This window comes from Cinclus cinclus, chromosome Z (assembly GCF_963662255.1).
Source record: "Cinclus cinclus chromosome Z, bCinCin1.1, whole genome shotgun sequence".
Classification (NCBI taxonomy): Eukaryota; Metazoa; Chordata; class Aves; order Passeriformes; family Cinclidae; genus Cinclus; species Cinclus cinclus.
The window spans coordinates 47,429,068-47,452,878 of record NC_085084.1 but is presented as its reverse complement, the minus strand read 5'-3'; the positions used below and the strand labels follow the sequence as shown (position 1 = coordinate 47,452,878).

The window sequence follows — 23,811 nt, the reverse complement described above, 5'->3', positions numbered from 1 at the left end:
TCAGAGAGGGGAAAAACCAGTCCTTTGATTGAAGATAATGCTGTGGACAGCAGGGCTTCAGACACCAAAACTCAAAAGTCACACTTACACTAGCAGTGTGGGAAACAAATTGCTCCAGCTGTACAGCAAAATTTTTAATGACAGTTGCCAAAGACTTGTTTATTATTCACCACAGAACATGCCCACATAAGTCTTATTCCACTTAAGAAACACAAAGCTAAAATTACTGTTTAAAAATAAAACATAACACAGAAATATGCATGAGGAAGCTTTCATATAAATTACTTGAAATCCTTATTTTGAGCACATACTTTGAACTATGCAAATGCATTTGATCTGAATAATGCCAAACATTATTCACCATACACATATTCCTTGGAGGACTACACGAACTCCTCCAGCATTTGCTACTATCAAGAACCAAGCTAACCCAAGCACACTGAACTGACATACATGCTTTCTAACACTGACTGTACGTGGTGTATGTAAAATGAGGTAATATAATAATGAGATACAGGAACAAAAAAAAGAAAGCAAAAAGTTTGACAAGCACAAACACTAAAACTTAAGAAAATTGGACTTCAAATTCACAAATATAGCACAAATGAGACAGAGATAAGCCACAGGATGAGTAATTAAGCTGGTAAGAACAAAACTAACTGCAAATAAAGACAAGAAAGTAACATTTATACATGCAGAAACAGCCATTTATAATTATAAAAGTAAAAGCAGGGCACTTATTTCATTATTAACTCATATTGATTTAAGTCCTTCCAACAAAGAGAGAGCAGTTCTGTCTTGCATGCTCTCAGGACTCCCCACCACTACTCTGGCACTAGCATGAGAATGAGTAAGGCTGGCAATAACTGATATTTTAGTTGCTGCTCAGTAGTGCTTACATAAGGCAAGGATTTTCCTGTTTCCCTGTTGCTCTGCCAGCCAGCAGGTGTACAAGAAACCAGGAGGAAGCTCTGTCAGGTGTCCCAAACTGGTCAACGGGACATTCCATACCACAGAACATTGGGACAAAGTGGAGGAGTGGGCCTGAAGGCATCTATAGCTGCTGGTGGACAAGTTGGGCATCATACAGCAGGTGCTGAGCAATTGGATTGTGTATGTCTTGTTTTTCTAGGGTGTTATTCCTTTCAGTTATCAAACTTTCTTAACACAAAGTTTTCTTCAAAAATCTAGAGGGAGATGAGGCGAGTAAGAAGCGGCATGGTATTTAGTTGCCAACTGGTGTTAAAACATGACAACTAGGCACAAATAGGCATTTTGGTTCCAGGACAAGAGACTAACAGCTAAACTACATATTAGAGTGTGGGGGTAAAGATCATAAATAAGATTTTCAAGCAAATATTTCTCTTTAAGGTTAATCACTGCACTGCATACTCATGTACACTTCAGTGGAGGCACATCAATTGAAGTAAACCTTACAACAAATTTCAAGCTTCAAAATGAGGAGATATTTAAATCTATTTATCTAAATCTTTTTCTCAATAAACTGGAATCCATTCAGAAATTGCACTTTTCCTCAATAAATATAACAACTCCACCCAATCAACAAAAGAACCCCAAACAAAAACCAACCAACCAACCAAATGAACAACCCATGCACCCAATAAAACCCAACCCCCCAAAAAACCATCTCTGTTTCTACAGTGGTTGTGCCAAAGATCTGAGACTCAACCGTGTTTCATAGCCTGTGCTAAAAGCAATCCAGACTCTGTTTTGCCACAGAGGATACAAAGACATGCACACTGTTACATGGTGCAATTCTGCCTTCAAAACTACCAAAATCACAACGTTTCTTACAACTTCAGTGCAAGAGGGTGGTATTTGACACACATGAAAATTACTTTTACAGATACTGGGCAAGGAAATTGGAATAAAAAACCCCTGTGAAACTACAGGGCTTTCACTTCACTTCACTTCACTGATAGGTTTAACTAAAACCCAAATAGTAAGCAATATAAGCAAAACCAAATCATATGATATGAGAATATTAATATAAAACTTCCACAGGTATATCTAATGCACCTTCTGACTTTTTGTCCATTCATATAGCTGTGAAAAGGCAGCAACATTCCAACAGTCTCCTTTAAACTACATATACTCTAAATTCTTTCTCTCTAGTTCAGCTAGCCTCAGCCATCCTTTTTTTTTCTTCCCACCATGTGAAGATAGATTTTGAATAGAGGTGATCTTCTAGACTTCTGCTGTAGCAGTTATGAGGATGCATAATGATTTCTCTTGCTAATTTAGTAATATTGTGCTAAGGCAAATATGGGACATGAGGCAGTGCTTCCTTACCTCAAAGCTTTTCCAAAACTAGAAGACATAACACTGTTTGGGTTGAAAAAAAAAAAAAATCAGAAAACAACACATACAGCCTTCAGTGAAAATGAAAAGGTACCTTTCTACTCTTTCCCACAGACTACTGTAATTCCTTCTGAGTGGAGTCGACTCCCTGCATACCAATAGGCACTTTGTGTCAGAATACTGTGCTGGGAATTGAAATTTTCCCAGAGGGAGGGCACCAGAGACCAGATGTGGCCAGTGTTAAAAGATACTGAGCAACAGGATAGTGACATGCTTCACACAGAACACACAAATCTTGGCACTTCTCAGTAAAACAAGATTTGGGTAGATGAAGATTTATGTAAATCGAAAAAAAATTACCAACTGCAACATCATACTCATTCAGTTAAGAGGTACTGAACACACTGCTGCCCTGTTAAGCTCTTCAAAGAGACTTCTGTGGCTCCGTACATCCCAGAAGCTAGAAGTCCTAAATAACAACCACAGAGAATATTGTTCTTTACAAAATTGCTTACAGATTAGAAACAACTCTTTTGCACCCCTGAACTGTTGTTATCAAGTGTTACAATAAGACTACTTGATCTCATCATTCTACTTCTGTATGGATTTCCAGAAGCCATTTCCTAAATGTACACTAATCCTTAAAATTTCAAGCAGGTTTTTTAAAAGTAAACTGATGACAGTAGTGTTATATACATTCTCAGACCTAACAAAATAATTAGAACAGTGACTTTTCAGAACTATGCTGCCCCAGTGAATGGTAAGCCCACACAGTGTAACAGGCTCAGACTACCTACCTTCTATGCCTTCACCCTTCAAGTAGCATAGAGACAGTTCTACTACAGAAGAAGGCAGATTTGATTCCAAGTAATCACAGCACTGCTAGTGACAATGATTTTAACTGGGCAAATAACTTACTGGTTTTTTGGTTTGGTATGAAAATAAATCAGTAATATAATTATGCTGTATTTTATCAGCAGAGTAATAAGACACAGTGAGCAGAGATGAATTGCAAGTATGATCGGTCTCAAATGTGTGGGTCTCTACTTGTGAGTTGCTTTTGGTTAGAAGTCCAGATTGTGTAAGTATACCTCATATGAAAGTTTTTTCGACAGCCAAAGAACCATAATTTCTTCCTGAAAAAGTGGGAGGTTTGAGACAGACCACTCACTCCTACACAACTGTTGAAAGCACTGTAATTTTTCTCTAAGAACAGCAAGAAGAATAAAGCAAAATCCCATCTATGACTCGAAAATTTCTAGTTAGTTACAGAGCTTGTAAAATGCTTGTAAAACTAGTTGAGAGTCTCAGGACTTAGATTTGCATTCATTCTTCCTGACTGGGTAAATACCAGCTACTAATCTTCACAGAGTAAATAAAGTTCAGTTCAAGGAGCAAGCTTCCCATAACCAGAAAGGGTGAATTCATTACTTGCCTCCCAGGAATCTCAGATTCCACTGCAATCCATGGCATCAAAAGACAAGGATATGGGTGTGTATAAAAGATATGGACATCCAAAACATATTCATACATGAATACAGACATACACAAACAAAAAAGCACTCAAACTGTCTTTTCTTATATTCCTCATCTCTCCGTAGAATAACCTCTGATCCTAGACAGCTTCTTCCAATAAAAGTCATTAGAGGGGAGAATTAAGCTTTTCCCTCTCTTCCCTGCCACCATATTGGAGACATTCATGAATTATGGTGGATGAATCCATGCCAGCTTGGCTGATGTCTTCTTTTAACAAACGCACAGCTGTCCCTACTCTTAAATCAGAGTTGGAAAACAAACAGCATCTCAGTGGGATATTTGTTTGCATGTCACAAGAAAAGAAAATTTTTAATTTGATGCAAAATGATGCACAGGCACATACATGCTCACCCTACCACTTCAGTCTCTTAAGTGAGACACATGCTCTTCTCCAGTCACAAAATGCAGAAGACAGGAAATTAGTCCAATGCACCACTCCCCTAGGGTATCAGTTCCTGGGGTTTCAAAGCAAGCTTCATAAACCATTCCATAACTGAACAACTGTATTTTAGGGTGACAGAGGGAAAAGCACTTAGGAGGAAGGAATTGCTACTAGATTGGCCCCAAAACCCACCGTTCCCAGCATTCCCTCTCTTAACACTGAAATGAATTTCAAACGCCAAATGAATTCCAAGGCAGCCATAATGCACAGTACTTGCCAAGCAGCAGCTTCTTCTGTCTGACGAACACTTGGAGACAGAACAAACATCTAACGCACTGGGTGGTGCGTTAGGTGTTTGTCCAAGGTCATCCAGTTCCTTTTGAACCTAGAAAGACTCACTGTAACTGGGTATTATGGATGTCACGCACTTGCAGCTTCACCACCTACCACATGAAGAGCACTACCCTCTGCTCCATCTAAACTACAACCTGATGATGGCATTTGAAGCACATCAATGAATGCAGGACAGCCCTGCTTTGTCTCTCCCAGCCACAAACATTTTCTGTACCATTTGGAATCCTGAAGATGATTGTGATGGCTCTCCTCTGCTGACTTGTCCAGCCTGTAAACCACATTTGAGATTCCCATAGAAAATCTACTGCACAGCTTTGGTGACTTTTGCTCCCCTTTCTGCGCCTTTCACAGTACTCCAAAACTCCACTGGTGATCTCCCCACAGGACAAAAATTAACCCAGTGTATTCCTAAGCTGCTTTGTAACTTTTCCCTTGTCATTCACCCTTGCAATATCACTGTCTTACCATATGGCTACATAATATCTCTACAAGCCGTTGCAACTCCAGGTGTGAATGTCTTCACCTCTCTCCCTCATCTATATCACTGACTTCTCCAGAAGAAGACTCCAAGGCACTTAAGAAGAAAGACTTTCTTTTCTAGAAGCCACTTTGACTCTTCTCCAGACACCCACATTCCACCCCAACAGCAGTTCTAGTTCTGTAAAATACTTTTCACTACTTCTGGAAGAGATGCCACATTTTATAAACAGTTCCTATATGTCCTCTAGACTCAGAAACAGCACAATAAAAGTGGATTGTCTGGTGCCCCCTATCATTTGTCCAATGCCAGAAATTTGAAGCAAAAAGGGGGCAACATTGTGCTTGGCAGAAACAACATTTCATTCACTAAACTTCCTCAAAACCACTGGATGAGGTTTTGTCACCACCTCTCAACACCTGCCCATCTAGCTAGTCTGCGCTGTAAACTCTCTGGCCAGCCCTTGCAGTTTCAGTGCCTTTTAGTAACTCTTGGCAATATCTACTTAGGGAAAAGGAGCATAATACTCCATTACACTTGCCTTTTTCTTACCTTTGAAATTTTTTTTTCACTCGTGTGTTTTCACTCCCTTGTAGGACTGAAGCAGAATGCAAGAAAATGCCACAGCATTCAGTAGCAATAGCAAATAATGGGAGGCAGAAGTGACAAGACTGATTACTCACTTGAATCCTAGATGTCTGAGATATTTTTTTTAAAAATGCATACACTGCAAAAACAAATAGACAAACCATACCTCATCTCTTTTAAAGTATATGCAAAGACTGGACATAGAAGAGAGAAATTATTAAGGAAACAAGCTTATCTCAAAAGAGGTAAAAAGAATTGGTTTATTATTTTCTTGAAGACTTGGGGCAAAGATTATCTCAAAATAAATTAATGATATATGCCATTGATGTACATATTCTACCTTCCATTTTTACTCATTTTTTGTTCCTCTTAGTTATTTAAAAATAATCTGGTGAGGTTTTGCTCAGGCAGCACATTTTGAGGAGCAAACCATTCCCTCACAGTGAACCTGCTACCCAAAGAGTGCCTATTACCATTACAAGATGTCTGTTCATTCAGCCTGCTGAATGTAATAGTACTGGAAAGCTGATCTTACAAACTTCAGTCAAGAGACTCTACAGGAGAAGCAATTGAATACTCTCAACTAAATACTTCTGCCAACAAGGAAAAAAGGGATATTACTGATTAACAACTACAATGAAAGTAGTATAAGCAACACAAGGAAAATACACAGTAAACTAGTCTGCAAGATACTACACAGCGGGAGTCATATACACTGCTATTAAGTAGTTTTGTTCACATTCTTCACAAAAGAATGACATCCCTCTGACAAAACTGAACTGTCAGAAGCACTGCCATGAAAGTCTTACTTTCTTATATCTTCCCAATACTATTGAGTTTTTGGAGGCAGAAAGCTGAGATGCCACAAAATTTGTAATGCATTTAGGAATAAACATCAAGCATTTATGCTTACAAATATATTTGGGAAGATACCTTTTAGTGCGTCTCCCTCTTTTTCTTAATTTTTTAAAACATCAGAATACAGGAAAGAAAGCAAAGGCACAATCCAGGCACAGTAGCGATTTATAGAGAGGATAAGAGTTTTATTCAGAACTGCTGCTACTTGCACCTTCTAGTATTTCAAAGTTACACAACAAATGCTAAAACATCCATTCAAGGTCCATTTTCTCCATATCACAAAATCATAAAATGTTTTGCCACACTGACATTGATTGTAAGCTGTAACACACCAGCATCACTTTCTGTTGCAGACTGTGTCTTGGTAAACTACAGTCTCACAGAAAACTGCGGCTAGGAAAAGCCCTACCTTCTCTTCCTGATGTACTCTGTTGGCATTTTCCATCTGAAAGCTGTGCAAGGACTGGATTCTGTCGATCTGCTGTCGCTGCTTCTCTAGCTCCCCTTGGAATTCATTCTTTTTTTGCTCCACAGCACCCCTCTCCGCTGCCGCCCTGCGGACTTTGCCTTCCAGTTCCATGACTCGACCCTGAGGAAGAGCAGATTAGCCAAAGCCAACAGAAATAATTCCCCTTTGCCAGGATCTTGTCCAATATATTCAAGGAATAAAAAAATTCAAACCCCTAACAATGCTGATACCATGAAAGTCCTGTCTCAGCCAGGGATATTAGTCACACACACAGACACATACCTCCCTAGTTTTACACAAATTATCAGCAGTGGGTGTTCTGTAGACAGTCAAAATTTCAGTAAAAGATAAGAAAATAAAAAGCTCAGTACTTGAGCTTAAAAAAACCCCAAAACATAAACGTAGAAAATATTAGAGTCTACAATCTTTCTAAAGTACAAGGTCAAACAGTTTTTTTTAATTTAGTCCATACAATTCTGACAGCTCTACACTTCTCAGTGTTGACCCCAAACTAATTCAGTGTGGAAACTCAGCTCTCAAATCAATCTGATTTCCTGGAAGAGCTAGAAAAGAGTGGATGGAGGACAACACTGCCCAACTTTTACACAAACATTTCACATATGGCTATCACACAACAACATATATGAGAAAAAAAAACATTCATTAACAGAAAATCATCATTCTTCTTGACGGCTCAAATAGCAGCTAGTCAGAAGAAAATTCAACACCATCACATCCTGAACATAACAGATATAAGCTAAGGAATCAAGCCTGATGTTTTCACATTCTTTCCTCCTCCCCCCCCCTTTTTGTTGTAAGTACCAATTGAGGTTTGCACAACATAGTTTCTAAACATTTTGGGTTAAAACTGTTCATCAGCAGCAACTAAGAATGCAAAAACATGTGGGGGGGAGGGGGAATACCAACAGAATCTACAGAGAAGAGAGGGAAAAATGAAGAAGGGGGGAAAAAAGAAAGAAGGGGGGAAAAAAGAAAGAAGGGGGGAAAAAAGAAAGAAGGGGGGAAAAAAGAAAGAAGGGGGGAAAAAAGAAAGAAGGGGGGAAAAAAGAAAGAAGGGGGGAAAAAAGAAAGAAGGGGGGAAAAAAGAAAGAAGGGGGGAAAAAAGAAAGAAGGGGGGAAAAAAGAAAGAAGGGGGGAAAAAAGAAAGAAGGGGGGAAAAAAGAAAGAAGGGGGGAAAAAAGAAAGAAGGGGGGAAAAAAGAAAGAAGGGGGGAAAAAGAAAGAAGGGGGGGAAAAGAAAGAAGGGGGGAAAAAAGAAAGAAGGGGGAAAAAAGAAAGAAGGGGGGAAAAAGAAAGAAGGGGGGAAAAAAGAAAGAAGGGGGAAAAAAGAAAGAAGGGGGGAAAAAAGAAAGAAGGGGGGAAAAAAGAAAGAAGGGGGGAAAAAAGAAAGAAGGGGGGAAAAAAGAAAGAAGGGGGGAAAAAAGAAAGAAGGGGGGAAAAAAGAAAGAAGGGGGGAAAAAAGAAAGAAGGGGGGAAAAAAGAAAGAAGGGGGGAAAAAAGAAAGAAGGGGGGAAAAAAGAAAGAAGGGGGGAAAAAAGAAAGAAGGGGGGAAAAAAGAAAGAAGGGGGGAAAAAAGAAAGAAGGGGGGAAAAAAGAAAGAAGGGGGGAAAAAAGAAAGAAGGGGGGAAAAAAGAAAGAAGGGGGGAAAAAAGAAAGAAGGGGGGAAAAAAGAAAGAAGGGGGGAAAAAAGAAAGAAGGGGGAAAAAAAGAAAGAAGGGGGAAAAAAAGAAAGAAGGGGGAAAAAAAAGAAGGGGAAAAAGAAAAAAAGAAGAAAAACTGTCCCTGAGAGATTGTCACAAACCAGAAACTTGACTCATATACCCTATACCAGAACAAATGCTCCAGAAAGGACTAAAACCCAAGGTTAACAGCCAGAAGAAATACAGTTCTTATCAGAAAAATATAGTTATCATCAGACAAGGTAATTATCACATGTGACTTGCATGGCCTTCTTCAGAAAGATCACTACGAAATACAAATTCAGATTTTTGTTTCTGAACCACCCAGATTTCCTTGTACTGAGTTGGAAAGTATGCATACAATGTTACGGGTCATGTACAAAGACACATCTAGGGATATGACTGTACCAGTAATGAGTGGGACTGAATTAGTTTTCTTCACAGTGACTGGTATGGGGCTCTGTTTTGGATTTGTAGTGAATACAGGGCTGGTAATATAAAGATATTTTTATTAATGCTGAGCAGGGCTTGCAAAAGTCAAAGCCTTTTCTGCTTTTGGTACTGCCACAATAGTGAGGAAGTTGGGGGTGCTTGGGAGGGGATAAAAATCAGAGGATGGCATTCGTCACATCTTTAAAGTGAAACAGCACAAGACAGCTGAATGTCTTGTGAGAGCAGAAGTAACAAGTTATCGCACATGCAGGTGTGTTCAATTTCTGGGCTCCTCTCATGGGCATTCCTCCCATTCCCACACTACTGATAAGCAATGACTGTAAAATCTGTGAAAACTCCTACAAGCTGAAGTTCCTGACTTGCCACATGAAGGAGAACCATCCTTCTTGTGAACTATATTTATTAGCTGCACAAGTACAAAGTGACACGCAGAGCAAAAGGAATGTTACCTGCAGATCCATGCTGCGAGAACTTGCAATCCAGTAATTGAAACCCAAAACAATTATGCACGCCACAAGTGCAGCCATGAGGAGTGGTGGAGACTTCATCCCGCGACAGCTATTTCCTAGTCCTACCATTTCAAGGAAAGAGCAAATCCAAAGAACCCCAGCAAGTATGTAAACCTGCAATATAAAAAGGGCACATTACACTGTATCCTCAACCACAACTATTTTATAAGCACAATAAAACTTTCTTTGCAGTAATGCAACAGCTGTTAGATGACAGGCTTACACCCAGCAAGGTAAATGCACTAGTTCTGTCTAGATACTTGCATCTGAAAGGCAAAGAAAGGTCATCACACCTTGTACACAGAGCTTCACATACTCTTGAGGGAGATGTCTTGAATACACCTAGCAATATAATGATAATCTGCAACAAACAGAACCAGCCATCCTTTTATCATACATCTACCCGAAAATCTATGTAGGCAACACTGGGCTAGATGACAGTTTGCTTTTTACCTAAGTTACTCAGAAAACTATTTTAGTCTAGCTGTTTGATGAGTAATTTGTGCTTGGCTTTTGTCCTGGTTTGAAAAAGACAGGTGTGTGCTAGGGAAGAGCAAGGCCTTCCCTCAAAAAACAGCTAGAAAATCCCTTCCTCTGAATTAGTATAATTTTGAAATTAAGGGGCTCTCAGGCCCCTTCTATCTTTACATGGGGATATCTTTATATGGGGATATGAATAAAAGCGCTTTACTAGTGTAATGTGTCTTTTAGTGTATCTAACAAGACAAACAAAGCAACAACAGCTATGAAATTAACACCAAACAGAGCAGTAGCTCAGTCCCAGTCCTTTTTGGCTGCCGGCACCCTCTCCCTGTGCTGCAGGTACCGCTGGTGCGCAGGGGCAGGTCCCGCACAGCTGCAGGAAGGATGGGGGTGGTGGCGGTGTCCCAGGTGGGGAAGGGATGGAGGAGAGGAGAGACTTTGCTCACGGTGTCAGTCCCGGTGCTCCAACACGATGCTTGCAGACGGCAAGCTGAAGCGAGAAGGCGTCCAAGCAGGGCAGCGGTGCAGAGTCCAACAACAGAAGAGGCAGCTCCCGGCATTGGGATGGAGGGGACGGGTGTCCGCAGTGGCCGTCCTCCTCCCACTCAAGAGCGAGCGAGCCAACAACTGCCTCCCAGCCTCCTTTACGTACCTCGATCTTCTAACTCCTTACCCCACCCCCACCGCGAGAAAACTTCCAAAAGAGCAAAGAGGCTCTCCCTTCCCCCACCTCAGGGTCTCAAGGACCCAGCCATCAGTGCGCCCCTTAACACATCAATGGGGAAAAATTCCACAGGCAGAGAGGAAAAGAAAAACCAACCCCCCAGCATCTTTCTAAAATTAGACAGTTTCAACTTACTCCATCCAACACTACTATTCTAACTTCTTGTTCCCAAGCTTGTAAATAAATACATACATCAGATTGAACCAAATTATTTAAAGGATAATCTAAAAATATTAATTAATATAAATATGAGCAGACACTCCATTGATTTCAATGCTACATTGCATTAAGTGTTCTCCATTTTCATCCTCAGCTGCTTTGTTTGCTCATACAGAGCACAAATAATGAATTAGCAGTACCAGGGATACCACTGGTTGTTATTGAGACGTGTTATTTCTGTGAAATAGGCCATCTTAAAAGATAGGCAGGGGCAAAGGGTATTTGCAATTCTCTTTGAAATAGGCTACATCGATTTTATGATGTGGTAAAATCTGGTCTTAATAAGCCCAATGGCACCTAGCTTTATGAATCCTCAAACTCCACTGGGAATCCTGGCTGCAGTTTATAGAAGATTGCTCCCTTGTAAAATAAGATTAGTTTTTTTCTTTCTGCACTCCTGCAGACAAAAGACAGCAAAAATAAGCATGGAAGACCAGGCCGACAGCAAATACATATGCATCACACTAGTTAACTAGTTAAGACACTAGTTGAATCTAAAATGGGTACATTTACTAGTAATATATTGTACAAGTTCTCAAGGTACATGCTCTTAAGTAAAGCAATCTCTTCCCTACTGTTGCAATGCACAGGTAGCAATGTTTTAAAAGTTAATAAATGATAGCAACTCTCAAAGGATTTGCACGTGAACATACTCTGTAAACACAGGAAAAGAACATGATGCCAGCACTTCACAGGTACCAGAAATTATGATTTTACAGTACATCCAGTACTTAAGTCCTTCAACAGCTCACCTATAGCTCAGCGTCCACATGCATCCTCTGCAAAATTCCCTCTTTACAGTCAAGATAAATTATATCTTTTCCTATTTTCTCTGCAGGCAGTGCACAATACTGCCAGATTCACAAAGGTTTCAAATCTGTGTTTACCTGAAAAGTTTCTTAATTTGTATTTGACGGTGGAACATACAGAGGATATAAGAGTAAAACACAGCTTCCTGAAAATGTTGCCTCTTTGTAAAAACACACCACAAAACAATCCAAAACAGTATACAAAATGTCTAACACCTGAGACTTGAGTTTCCTGCCTAAAGGAAACCTCAGCTAAGGGACACATGCAGCACAGCTCCAGGGGACATCCACAGGGCCACGTACAGACAGGGTCAACACTAAGAACCAAAGGCATGGAAAGGAACCATACCTTTTTTTTTTCCTAGTAAAGCAAAAAATTAAGATGCAGAAGATTAAAACAGACATGCACAAATTTTCAGTAGAAAGCTATGAATTGCAGAAACACATACATCTTGCACAGACTTATTTTGCTGCTGTGTCATCCTAGAAGGAGCACATGAGAAGTACAGTGCCACCATGTCTTACAGATGATCCCTGAAAAAAAAGAAGCCCAAATCTCCAGAGCAGCAAAAATGAGAGCACAAAGGACACGATTAGCACTGCCATCTCAGCAAAGAACAAGAGAATTTATTTACTTTTGTGTACCATAATAAAATACTGTATTTCAAAAAAGGTCTGTCAGAACCCATCATGAAGTCATCTGTACTCTGTCCTTAGCTGTAAGAGTATTAGTAGGTACACCTGACACATGGGAAAACTACAAACATAGCACAGCAAGATGCAGTGATTCATTCCAAGCATGACTTCAATAAAACAACCAGTATTTTCCTCACAGCTGTCATAAACAGAGAAAACTATTCACATTATCAGAAGTAACAGCTTGCGCTGCAATTTATCTACTAGATAAATATATGGGACTAGCTGTTTTAACTCAAAAATGTTCAGAGGTAAAGCAACTATACTGTTTGAAGAAAGAATTATTAGCTCATCATTCAGCTTCAAGCACAGGCACAAAACCATGTTAAAAAATGTGAATGCACCAAGACAGTAGACAAATCTGGCAGCACCAGCACCTTTCCTGATATTTTCAGCTGTTAAAAATGAACAGGCAAATAAGCACTAAAGTGTATTTTACTTTGACACATTGCTCTTTCTAGAAAAGCTAGTGTTGTTTGCCTTTAAATAATTTAATTAATTAGGAATATATTTTTCTACTGAATAAGAGCAAAAGCAAAAGGAAGACGAAAGGCATGAAAGACACAGAAGGATCTTCCATTTGCATACTGCAGACCCAAAACTTTACCTCAGTTGCAATATTGATATTCCCTCTCTCATCAGTTTAAAAAATAAAAACTGTTTAACTTTCTGCCGTGGATAAACACACATACGTTTTGGAGGAGAGATAAGCAAATCAGCTCAATAAGCACATTTACATGAAAATCTGTTTGCACATGCTGTTTTCCAGGAAACATCTGGTCTGGCACAGTTATTTGAGTTGAATTTAAAATAAGTTTCTGATTTTATGGATAAGAAAGTAATTTTACTGAAGATGAAATTCAACAATGTCCATGGCAGATGTTAAAATAAACATATTTGTAAAATTCCTGACTTCTGAACAGCAGATTTCATTCTTCTGTTTTGTCAACCAAGTGTTGCTTCTCCTTTGGAGAGGGAGATGTTTTAGACTCTGACATATTCAAGCAAACTAACATACAGCATACTTTTACTTTGCACGGTGAGCAACTGTACTCAGCTGAGGCACACTATCTAGCATCCAGCAATCTTCCACTACAGATAAGCAACAACATTGCCAACCAAGCCTCAAGACCAACACACTAGGGGTAAAGACAAAACAAAATGGTGCATTTCAGACTCCCAGAAGGAAAGCCAAGTCTCTCTGCTCACAGGGCTCAGCTCTGTGTACATCCATAAGACCTGCCGAGCAGAAACCAGAAAAGAAAAATTTCGTAGACACACAGCAGAAGAGCAAAAATGTTCCCTGCCTACCAACCACCTCCTCTATCACCCACCCACCGCAGGGTACAAAGCCAGTATAAGTCAGAGGAGCATCTTAGGATCAACCATGGCTGAAGCAGCCACTGGAAAGTGAAGGCACAGCTTCTTGGAGGTCTGAGCACCTGCAACTCTGAGTAAGGGCAAAGCCTTACTAAAACCCCTGTAAAAAGTAGAGCCACAACCAAACATGACAGATTAAAAAAACAAAAACAAAAAACCCCAACAAAGACCTAAGGGCTAATGCACAGCACAGAGGTCACACAATCCCACCCCAACCAGACTGGGGAAACCTCCTCCCATCAAAGGAGCCCCTCAGACCTACAGTGGTGCTATCCCCACCTATTGCAGATTCTTATCCAGCCTCCCAGTGAGCTTCTGGAAGAAATCACTGGGTTTTTTCAGATATTGTCATGAAATTCTATGTCTGACTGCCTGAATTAAAGCATACTGGACTAACCAAGCAAGTTTCTCAAAACTTCTTCCATTGATAAGTTAGTTAGTTAGTTATACCCAGATATAAATCAGACTAAAAGGTACAAGAACCTGAGTTTTATTTTATAAAAAACAATTACATTAAATTGGAAAAATAAGCGATTCTTTAAAAAGTGAATCGGACAGCAAACATTTGTGTGCCCATTCTTCCAAAAAGAAAAGGTGACCAGTTTTTGCCAGGGTGAAAATGGAGTGCAGAGAAAAAATTAGTCAAATCCTTTAAATTTTCACTTTTAAATGGTTAATGCACAGTAGTGATTATCTTTGAAAGATAAATCCAGTTGGTTCTTACTCACAGCAGGATCCTACTTACAAGTACCACTATTCACAGTCCCATGATGAGAACCAGCTATAGCCAGCTTTATGTTTTCAAAGTTGCACAGACTGTACACAGGGTCAAGGAACTGCACACCGTCACAAAACAGAGCATACACATTTCTTATCATCCTCTGCAGTGAACACTGTCTGAGGGTGGTTTTCCTTTTTAAATTTGCAAGTCAAAAGAGGTCAAACAAACATTTTTCCAATGGAGATTTAAAGTTTGTGTACTGAACTCAAGCCTGCTAACCACAAACTTTCTATATGCCTTTCACAGGGATTTACAAACTGCAGTTAAAAAAGAAAAGAAAAAACACCCTGAAACTTTGGATGAATGTCACAGAGTCACTATTTACCCAAATTAGCAAGTTACACTTTTTACAGGAAGGGAAGGGCATTTTCACCACAAAGCATTCAGCAACTTCACTCTCATCCTGCTCAGGAACAACCATTTAGTCAATTCAAGACAGTCAATTCAGGTCTCAGGTCTTCCTTTTCTAATGCATTTTAAAACAGAAGTAATAGATCAGAAGACTACAAAAACCCTAAAAATACACTATCTATCCAAGGACAGGGTCACTGTTACCACTTATTCACTAATCATATTTCAACTGAAGAAGTCTCTCTTCTTTCAAATGACTACTTTACATGAAGCTAATAACCAAGCACCCTCAATGCCCTTTATCTCATTAGAAAGAATTCCCATACAGGTATGTGGCAAAACAGAAGCTAGAGGTTTAAGGTAGATACCCATCCCAACAACAGAAGTTGGCTAACCAAAAATAACTTGATAAAATGTTCTAGAATACCTGGACATGTTGCCTAGGTATACTTTTAGATAATAATATTACCACTGAAAATACTGCATATGAAAACAAAATTAAACAAGCAAACTTATACACCTGAACTTTCTTAAGAGTTATTCAGACTGCTCATTCATTTTTATGAATACATTTTGTTGCTAGTATTTTTCCCATATAACATGAACTACCTTGTAAAGATCACAATTAATAGGATACCTGCTTGTCTTAAATGGCGATTATGAAACAGAGAACAGTAAGTTTAGATGCGTGGTGAGAAACTCAGTAAATTGCTACCATTTCTCCACCACTACAAAACTACACACATGGTTTGACTGTAAAACATGCAGACCTCCCACTAGGAGAAAAAAAAAAAATTCAACATTATAAATAGTTCTTCAAGAGCAAAGTGCTGTTAAGTTGAAAGATGAGAGGCCATTCAAAAAAGTAAATTCAACAGAAACACTTTCTAAAAACACGATCAGCTCCTCCTGTCTTCATGCTGACAAGGGAATCAAATGAAGTAAAATTAGGCTAATCTCCTGAGTGCAGGCGATAAACAGTGTCCACTGTGTACCCAACAGCCTAACCAAAATTTCTGAAGAGTGGGGGTAACACTTTTCCAAGCAGGGGTGAGAAAGCCTCTGTAGGCACGAACTTTTGAAAAGCCCTGAGCAGAGGTGAGGGCTCCGCAGCTGTGCCCATGGGGAGGGAAAGCAGGGAGCAGGCTGCCGCAGGGCTGGCTCGGGAGGAGAAGGATGGTGAACGGTCTCAGGTCGCCACCCGGGCTGCGACAGGCCACGGAAGGAAGGGAACCTAGCCCGACCCTTCCCGGGAACGGTAGCCGGGAGGTATCTCACACCTGCACTGATTTTTAACACCATTATTTCTTAATTCTACCTTCGCTGCGAATGCTGAAAGATGTTTCCGGCTCAAGACCCTTAAGAGGGAAGGCTGGCTGAAGAAACACGAAAATGCTACCAGCGTGCGGCAGGCGCGCCAGTTAAGCCCTGGCAAGCCGCCCCAGTACCTCTGCGAGCATGCCGGCGGCGAGCGAGAAGCGGGGCCGCCCCTCACGGCCGGGGCCGCCTCTCACCGCCCTCACGGCCGGGGCCACCGCTCGTCCCCCACCGCCGCCGCCGCCGGCCGAGCCGAGCCGAGCCCGGCCGAGCTCGGCGGGGCGCAGCTGGCATAGGCGCGGCCCGGCCACTCTCGCACCCCACCACCCACGCGGCCCGCCCGGCGGCCTCGCCTCACCTCGCCGCGCCTCCGGCTGCTCCCCGCCGAGCAGAAGGGCGAGGGCCGGTGCGTCGCCTCCCGCTGAGCCCCGTCGCCCGCAGCCAGCGAGCGCGGCGGCAGCAGGCGGGCAGGGCGGGCCGCGGGGCAGCTCCCGCTCCGCCCAACCCGGTCCCTCCCCACCCAGCCCCTTCCCACCCAGCCCCTCCCCGTCCCGCTGGCGCCTCCGGCCGAGAAGCGCTCTGGGCTGGGCAGAGCCGCCCGTTTACAGCGGCGGGACGGCGGCCTCCGCCCCAGCGGCTCCGCGCAGTCCTTCCTTCGCCAGCGCTTCTGCCCACTTCCAGATTTCCTGTCTTCACCACAGGCACTTCAGTTTCCGGAAAACGGCACGTAGGTGAAGCTGAGAGTCCGTAATCAGAGACGGAACGACAGAAGACTTAGGAAACCTGTTTCAATAGCTGTTTTTGACAGCCAGTTGGATGACGCTGGTATTTCCTTCATTTTAAAAGAAGAAAAGTTAGTCAGCCTGTTTATTCCATGGTTGTCATTAGCTCAGCTGGACACTTTACACTATCTAGATGGAATCACAGAATTGTTTTCTTTTAAGGAAGGAACCTTAAAGGCGATCTAAAGGCCGCAGGCAGGGACATCTTCCACTAGACCAGGTTGCACGAAGTCATGTCCAAAACGGCCTGGAACACTGACAGGGGTGGGGCATCCACAACTTCTTCGGGCAATCTCTTCAGTACCTCATCCTCTCACAGTAAATAATTTCTTTCATAATGTTATAATTTGTAAGGATTTACTTTCTAAATTTTCCCCCTTTCAATTTGAAGCCACTCCCCTTGTCACATCAATACAGTTTCTAATGAAGGGTCCCTCTCCTGCTTCCCTGTAGGCCTCCTTCAAATACTGGAAGACTGCTATGATGTCCACACAATCTGCTCTTTTCCAGGCTGAACAACCCCAAATTTCTCAGCCCAACCTACATGTTGTTTCTGCATTTTAGCTTTTGCAAGTGGTAGTTTAAAAAACTGAATGAAAGCAGAATAGACAAACTAGTGAAGCAGCAATTGTAGGCTCTGAAAAAAGCAAAATAATTTCTTTACATATATATATGTAAATTTCAAACTGAACAAAGACCACAAACTTCAACAAAAGTCACCTTTTACATGTCAGAACATAATGCCAAATATGAGGCTTTCTTCCCATCTTTAAAGACTGTTTAAAAGGTGATCAGTGTAACACCTGCACCTTAACTTTTTCATGGGAGAGAACATATATTTGTTATCATATATTTGTTTTTTAAAACAACTCATAAAATAGCTTTGTGTAGACCAAAATAAAAAAAATGTATTCTTACAAGTTGGATCACGTCCCACTAGGTAGGGAGTTAATTGATTTCCAAGTGGGATCTGCAATATTAATAAAAAGGTATAATTGTTTTAAAATACAAATAGACAGGTATTTTCACAAAGAACTGACAAAAACACAAGGGCACATCTACATATGTTACACTGCAGGTAAACTGAGGATCTTAGCATGATCTTTTAGGACCAGTGCTAGAAGCAATGTACTACTTTGCCTGAAAAGACTAGAAGTAAAGTGATTTGCAGAAGTCTTCTGGACATGTATCTCCTGAATAATTTGTATCTGAAAGAGAAAGGGCGACTCTCAAAATTCTGTGGAAAAAATAGATTACCTTGAACTATTTTTTATTTAATAACATGTTGTTTTATTTTTTCTCCCTAAATGGTAAGTTAAACAAATCTAATTCTTGTTACTCTTTCACTGAAAAGCATATCTAACTAGAAAATCAAGTACCTCTTTTTTTCCCTGAAAAACTACTGACACCTTTGTGGTAGAATATGATTCACAAAGCAGTTGACAGAACCACAGAATTGTGGGAGCTCTGGAGATGATCCAGTTCAACCCAAGCTCTGCACAAGGCAGGGTTGAACTGGAACAGGTTACACAGGAACTCATCTGGGTGGGTTCTGAATGTCTCCAGAGAAGGAGAATCCATGACATCCCTGTTTCAGTCTCCTGCCACACTTAATGTAAAAGAATTTGTTCCTTATGCTGAGGTGGAACTTCCTGTTTTAGTTTATGGCCATTGGTCTTCATTCTGCCTCTGGGCACCACTGAAGAGTCTGGCACCATCCCCTTGCACCCACCTTTGATATATTTCTATGTGTTAATGAGATCCCCTCTCAGTTTCCTCCAGACTAAACAGGCCCAGCTCCTATAGTGTTTCCTCAGCAGAGAAATGATCCAGACCCCTGATCATCTTTGTGGCCTCCCACTGGATCCTCTTCAATAACTCCTTTTACTGAGGAGCCCAGAATAGCACTCCAGAGGTAGCCTCACTAGGGACGTATAGGGGGATAGGATCACACATCTTGGCCTGCTGGCCACAATCTTCCTGATAAATTCCAGGCCCTCCTGGCCACAAGGGCACTGCCAGCTCATGGACAGCTTGTGATCCACCAAGAGTCCCAGGTCCTTCTCCACAGAGCTGCTGTGTAGGAGCAACCCCTGACCTGTGCTGGCACTTGGGGCTATTCCTCCCCAGGTGCATGACCTGCACCAGATCTTGTTGAACTCATTAAGTTTCTCTCAGCCCAACTCTCCAGCATATCAAGATTGTGCCATGGAATGTTAGCAGAACCTTCAGGTGGATCAGCCACTCCCTCCCAGTTTACACTGGCTAAGCACTAGGCACCCAGGGAAACCATTCACTCCATTTCCAATGCTATAACTGAGCAGAGGAGGGGGGGAAAAATAAAGGGCTCAGGAGCTGAGATAAGGATTAGGAGAAAACACTTTAAGGGTAAAAACAGACTTAAACATATAAAGGGGAAAAAACTGCTGCTCATAACTACTCTTGTCAACAAATTCCACCAGTTCAAATATTTCTGTAGGATTTCTGTAGGATTTTACAGCGCTGAGAATTTGATCTCTGGATTCCGTGTTGGGGAATTGATCGACAATGTTTTCACCACTTCCCACGTGGTCCCCACTGCCACCACACAAGCAGTGCCAGCCACTGCAGCACCAGCAGCATTCAGCGCCACTCTTCATTTGGGAACCAAAAAATAACTGAACGGTGCTGGCTGCATTGAAATTGGCCACAATAGCTACCTTGCCACCTCTGGTAAAAAGAACAGGGCACACTTGTTCTTCTTAAATATGTCATCACAGAGGTATTACCAACTTCTCTAACTGGGCCAGCAACATGTATATCTTTAGAGCAGTCAGAGATTGGCTCTGCTGTGTGTAGTAGAAGCATGAACAGTTTCTCTCAGAAGCCACCTCTGTGGTTTTCCCTGCCCCCACCAAAAAAACAGGCTGTGTTAAACCAGCATGAGTGCCATCACCTGCAGGTACTTACTTGATAAAGGTACATTTTTTTCCTTTCCCAAATTGAACAAGACTGGTTCCAGGATTGATCCCAGAGAATGCCACTGGCTGTGGTCTCCAGGTGGATTCTGCTCTGCTGATCACAACACCCTGAGCTCTGCCATTCAGCCAGTCCTTGATCCACCTCACTGTCCATTCCTCTAACTCCCATTACCTGAGCTTATCTGAGAAGATGTTATGGGAGACAGTGTCAAAAGCCTTGCTGAAGCCAAGGCAGACAACATCCACTGTTCTCCCCTCACTGGCCCATGCTGCTGTGCTGTCACTGAAGCTTATCAGATTGGTCAAGCATGAGTTCCCCTTGGTGAATCCATGGTGACTACTCCCAATGACCTTATTGTCCTCTACATGCCCGGGCATGACCTCCAGAATGAGCTGTTCCATTCCCTCTTCAGGTATGGAGATGAGGCTGACAGGACATATCTTCCCAGGTCCTCCTTATTGTCCTTTTTGGAAATTGCAGTAATGTTGACTTTCCTCCAGTCATCAGGCACCTCTCCTGCTCTCCATGATTTTGCACAGATAACGGAGGCTGGCTTAGCAACATCTGCCATATCCCGGGACACCCATGGGTGCATCCCATCAGAGTCCGTGGATTTATGGGTGTTAAGTCTCTCTAGCTGGTCTCCAACCCAGCCCTCTTAGGACAAGGGCAAACTTTTCCTTTCTCCAGCCTTCTTCTCTTGCCTCTGAGGTCTGAGACTCCTGAGGGCTGGCCTCACCAGTAAAGAGTGAGACAAAGACATTCAGTAATTCTGCCTTCTCTGTGTTTTCATCACCAGGACACCCATCTGATTCAGCACTGGCCTCTCATTTTCCCTAATCTTCTTTTTGCTGCTGATGTACTTGTAAAAGCTCTTTCAGTTGCCCTCACCAGATTCAATTCCAAGTGGGCCATGGTTTTCCTCATCTGCTCCCTGCATACTCTGATGATGTTCCTATAGTCCTCCCATAGGGCCTGGCTGTTTTTTCACATCCCAGAAATTTCTGTCTGGAAACTCTCTGTTCATCCATGGATCTCTACTGTCTCCTTTGCCTGATTTCCTGCTCATAGGGCTTGACACTGGTCTTGAGCCTGGAAGAAGTGATGTTTGAATATTGACCAGCTCTCTTGGACTTCCTTATCTTCTAGAGCCTTATCCCATGGGATTCTTATAAGTAGGTCTTTGAAGAGGCCAAAGTTGGCTCTCAGCAAATCCCAGATTCTTGCCCTGCTTATTGCTTTCCTTCCTTTACATGGGATCCTGAATTCCACTATCTCATGGTCACTGTAGCCAAAGCTGCCTCCAACCTTCATGTGTTCAACCAGTTCTTCCAGGTTCATTAGTAAAAGATACAGCAACATATTAGTTGTGTGTTGGTGAGAGTAAGGTAAACTGCTTTACTATACTATTGTGAAGATCCTAAGAAGCCTGAGTCTAACAGAAGCATAATGTTTAATACATTTTCTTTTTTCTATATGCCATTAACTTAAATTGCCAGACATCTTTGTCTACTGTTGACGTGTTTTTTCCATGCTACATCATACACTGTAGTGTTTGGGGATCCTACCTTTGAATTACTGTGAAAGAACAACAGTGGAGATTTTCTGGGTTTTTTGGGGTTTTTTTTCAAATTCCACTAAGTTAGAGCTAAACCAAAGAGGGCTGAGATGCTGAAGACAACAGCTGAAAGATGGATCATGTCTTCTGCTTTCAAGTGTGGACATCTTAAATCCATGTTACATGCTTCAGAGGTACTGAGCATATTACAGGATCTGAAAGATCACATTTGCAACAATTTTCTCAACAGCAGAGAAAAAGTAGTATGTGTGATTTTTCTTCTTCTGCACATATGTGCATACATAATTTTAGTAAGTGTGTGGTGACTTCTGTGCATATTCAGGGTCTGACCTATCATAAAAAAAAACCTTACAGGCCACCCACCTACTAGATGTCAAACTATGGCCTACATTTTTCAGGATGTAGACCTCAGTGATGTCATTTGGCCTTGAAAATTTATACCCAAAAAATCTTGAAGTAAAATGAGTGCAGACTGGAACACTGAATAAAACCAAACTCTTTCACAAACTAATGAATATAGGTAAGCTTTGATATGCACTTATGAGGTAAGAACATTCTGATGTGTATTGCAAAAATTGATGTCACTATTCACTGTGTCAAGCAGCTTGCCTAGCATTTGCCTAGTACAGTTTTAATGCTCTTTTTAGAGCTTGATTTATGTACTGTGCTTTGTTTTGAGATATAATTTCATTGCAAATTGGAAGCTGGAGTAAGTTTTTGCTTGTATATGGAACAATATTAGGTGGTACTTCCTACTTCCATTTTAAAAGAAAGCCTTCTGAGAGTTTTGTCTGGATTCCAACTGATCTGTGCATTTGCAGACATCGGTACATCTTACTTAGGTAATCACTTTGTCATGTTACATCAAAAGAAGTCATTTACAACCCAAACAAGAAATAAGTAGGAAACGGGGAACAATTTACAACTACAAGGATATTTAAAGGAACTGTCAAATGGAACCTTAGTGCACTCTTGCATTACTGAAGCACAGACAATAATAAGGGTGGTTTTTTTTTTCCTTTCACAGATTTTTTTGTGCTCCCTCTGAGCAATTCTGAATGTTACCCCTGGGCTTAAATTCTGCAAATGGCAGCATTTTTCTGGCTTCTTCAGATCTGTGGAAGTTGTCTCAAAGTGTCAGTTCTCTTGTTTAATTGCACTGTCTCATTCAGAGAAAATGCCCAGTGTGCTCTGATACAGAAACAAAAAGCTTCATGGAAAATCCAGACCATCTGTAGGAATTACAGTTAGGCAGGCTGATCTTGCTGGGACAAAATTAACATCTACTGTAAGGGCAGTAAAATGCCACCTTAGAAAAGAACATGTTGACTTGGAGAGCTGGATCTTTACCAGATGGACTGTCAGCTTCACTGACTGACTGCTTTTAAATCATGTTTCTTTTGCATTTGATCTAGCTTGTTCTATTCTGGGAAATAGGTTTTTCATTCATGAGATGCCTCTAAATGTTGCATTAGGAGGTTTATTTATTGATGTTAACCTTCCATATTGGTTGATGCCATTTTCTTGGGAAAAGTATTACCTGCAGGCAATGGCTTTATTCACTCTTGATGGTGCACCTTGGATGCCTATAGAGTCAGAATTAAGTAATTATTTTCTCTTAAAAATTATAAATAAAAGACTAAGACTCTCATTTTAAGCCTCTTTTGGCTTCCATATCTGAAAGTTAGTAAGAGGAATGGAACACATTATTTTCTCTGGTTTTTAGACTGATGGACAGCTTTCTGTGATATCAGTTGCATATGCAATGAAGGATGCCAGATTCGCAAACATTTACTACAATCTTGTGCATATGTGTACAGTGTCATGCACAGGTTACAGGCTAAACCCGTTTTTACTGGAAAATGTAAATGCTAAATGTACATAAATGTAAAACGTAAAACTTAGGACTGGATTTCTTAAGGTCAAGGATATAGCCTGATCTCTGCTGTGCAATTACAGAGCAAATCAGTCTTCTCTGTTCTTCAGTGAGTCAGAACAATAATGCTGTTTTCACCTAATTAGGGTACTGAGAGGCTTAACTTATGAGGGATAGCACATGGCTAAACCCATACATAAAACAG

The 23,811-nt window shown here is 41.3% G+C and overlaps 1 protein-coding gene across 2 annotated transcripts in view; it reads right to left on the bottom strand.

Annotated features, from left to right (window-relative positions):
* Positions 1-16,863, bottom strand: part of GOLM1 (golgi membrane protein 1) — a 32,060-nt gene extending 15,197 nt beyond the window's left edge. For both annotated transcript variants that reach the window (XM_062512842.1, XM_062512843.1), the window contains exons 1-3: positions 16,767-16,863; positions 9,589-9,762; positions 6,928-7,107 (exon numbers count right to left, since the gene is read on the bottom strand). In XM_062512842.1, the coding sequence (XP_062368826.1) occupies positions 6,928-7,107; positions 9,589-9,717 (309 nt within the window). In that variant the 5' untranslated portion in view covers positions 9,718-9,762; positions 16,767-16,863. The remainder of the gene's footprint in view (positions 1-6,927; positions 7,108-9,588; positions 9,763-16,766) is intronic.
* Between the last annotated feature and the right edge of the window lie 6,948 nt (positions 16,864-23,811).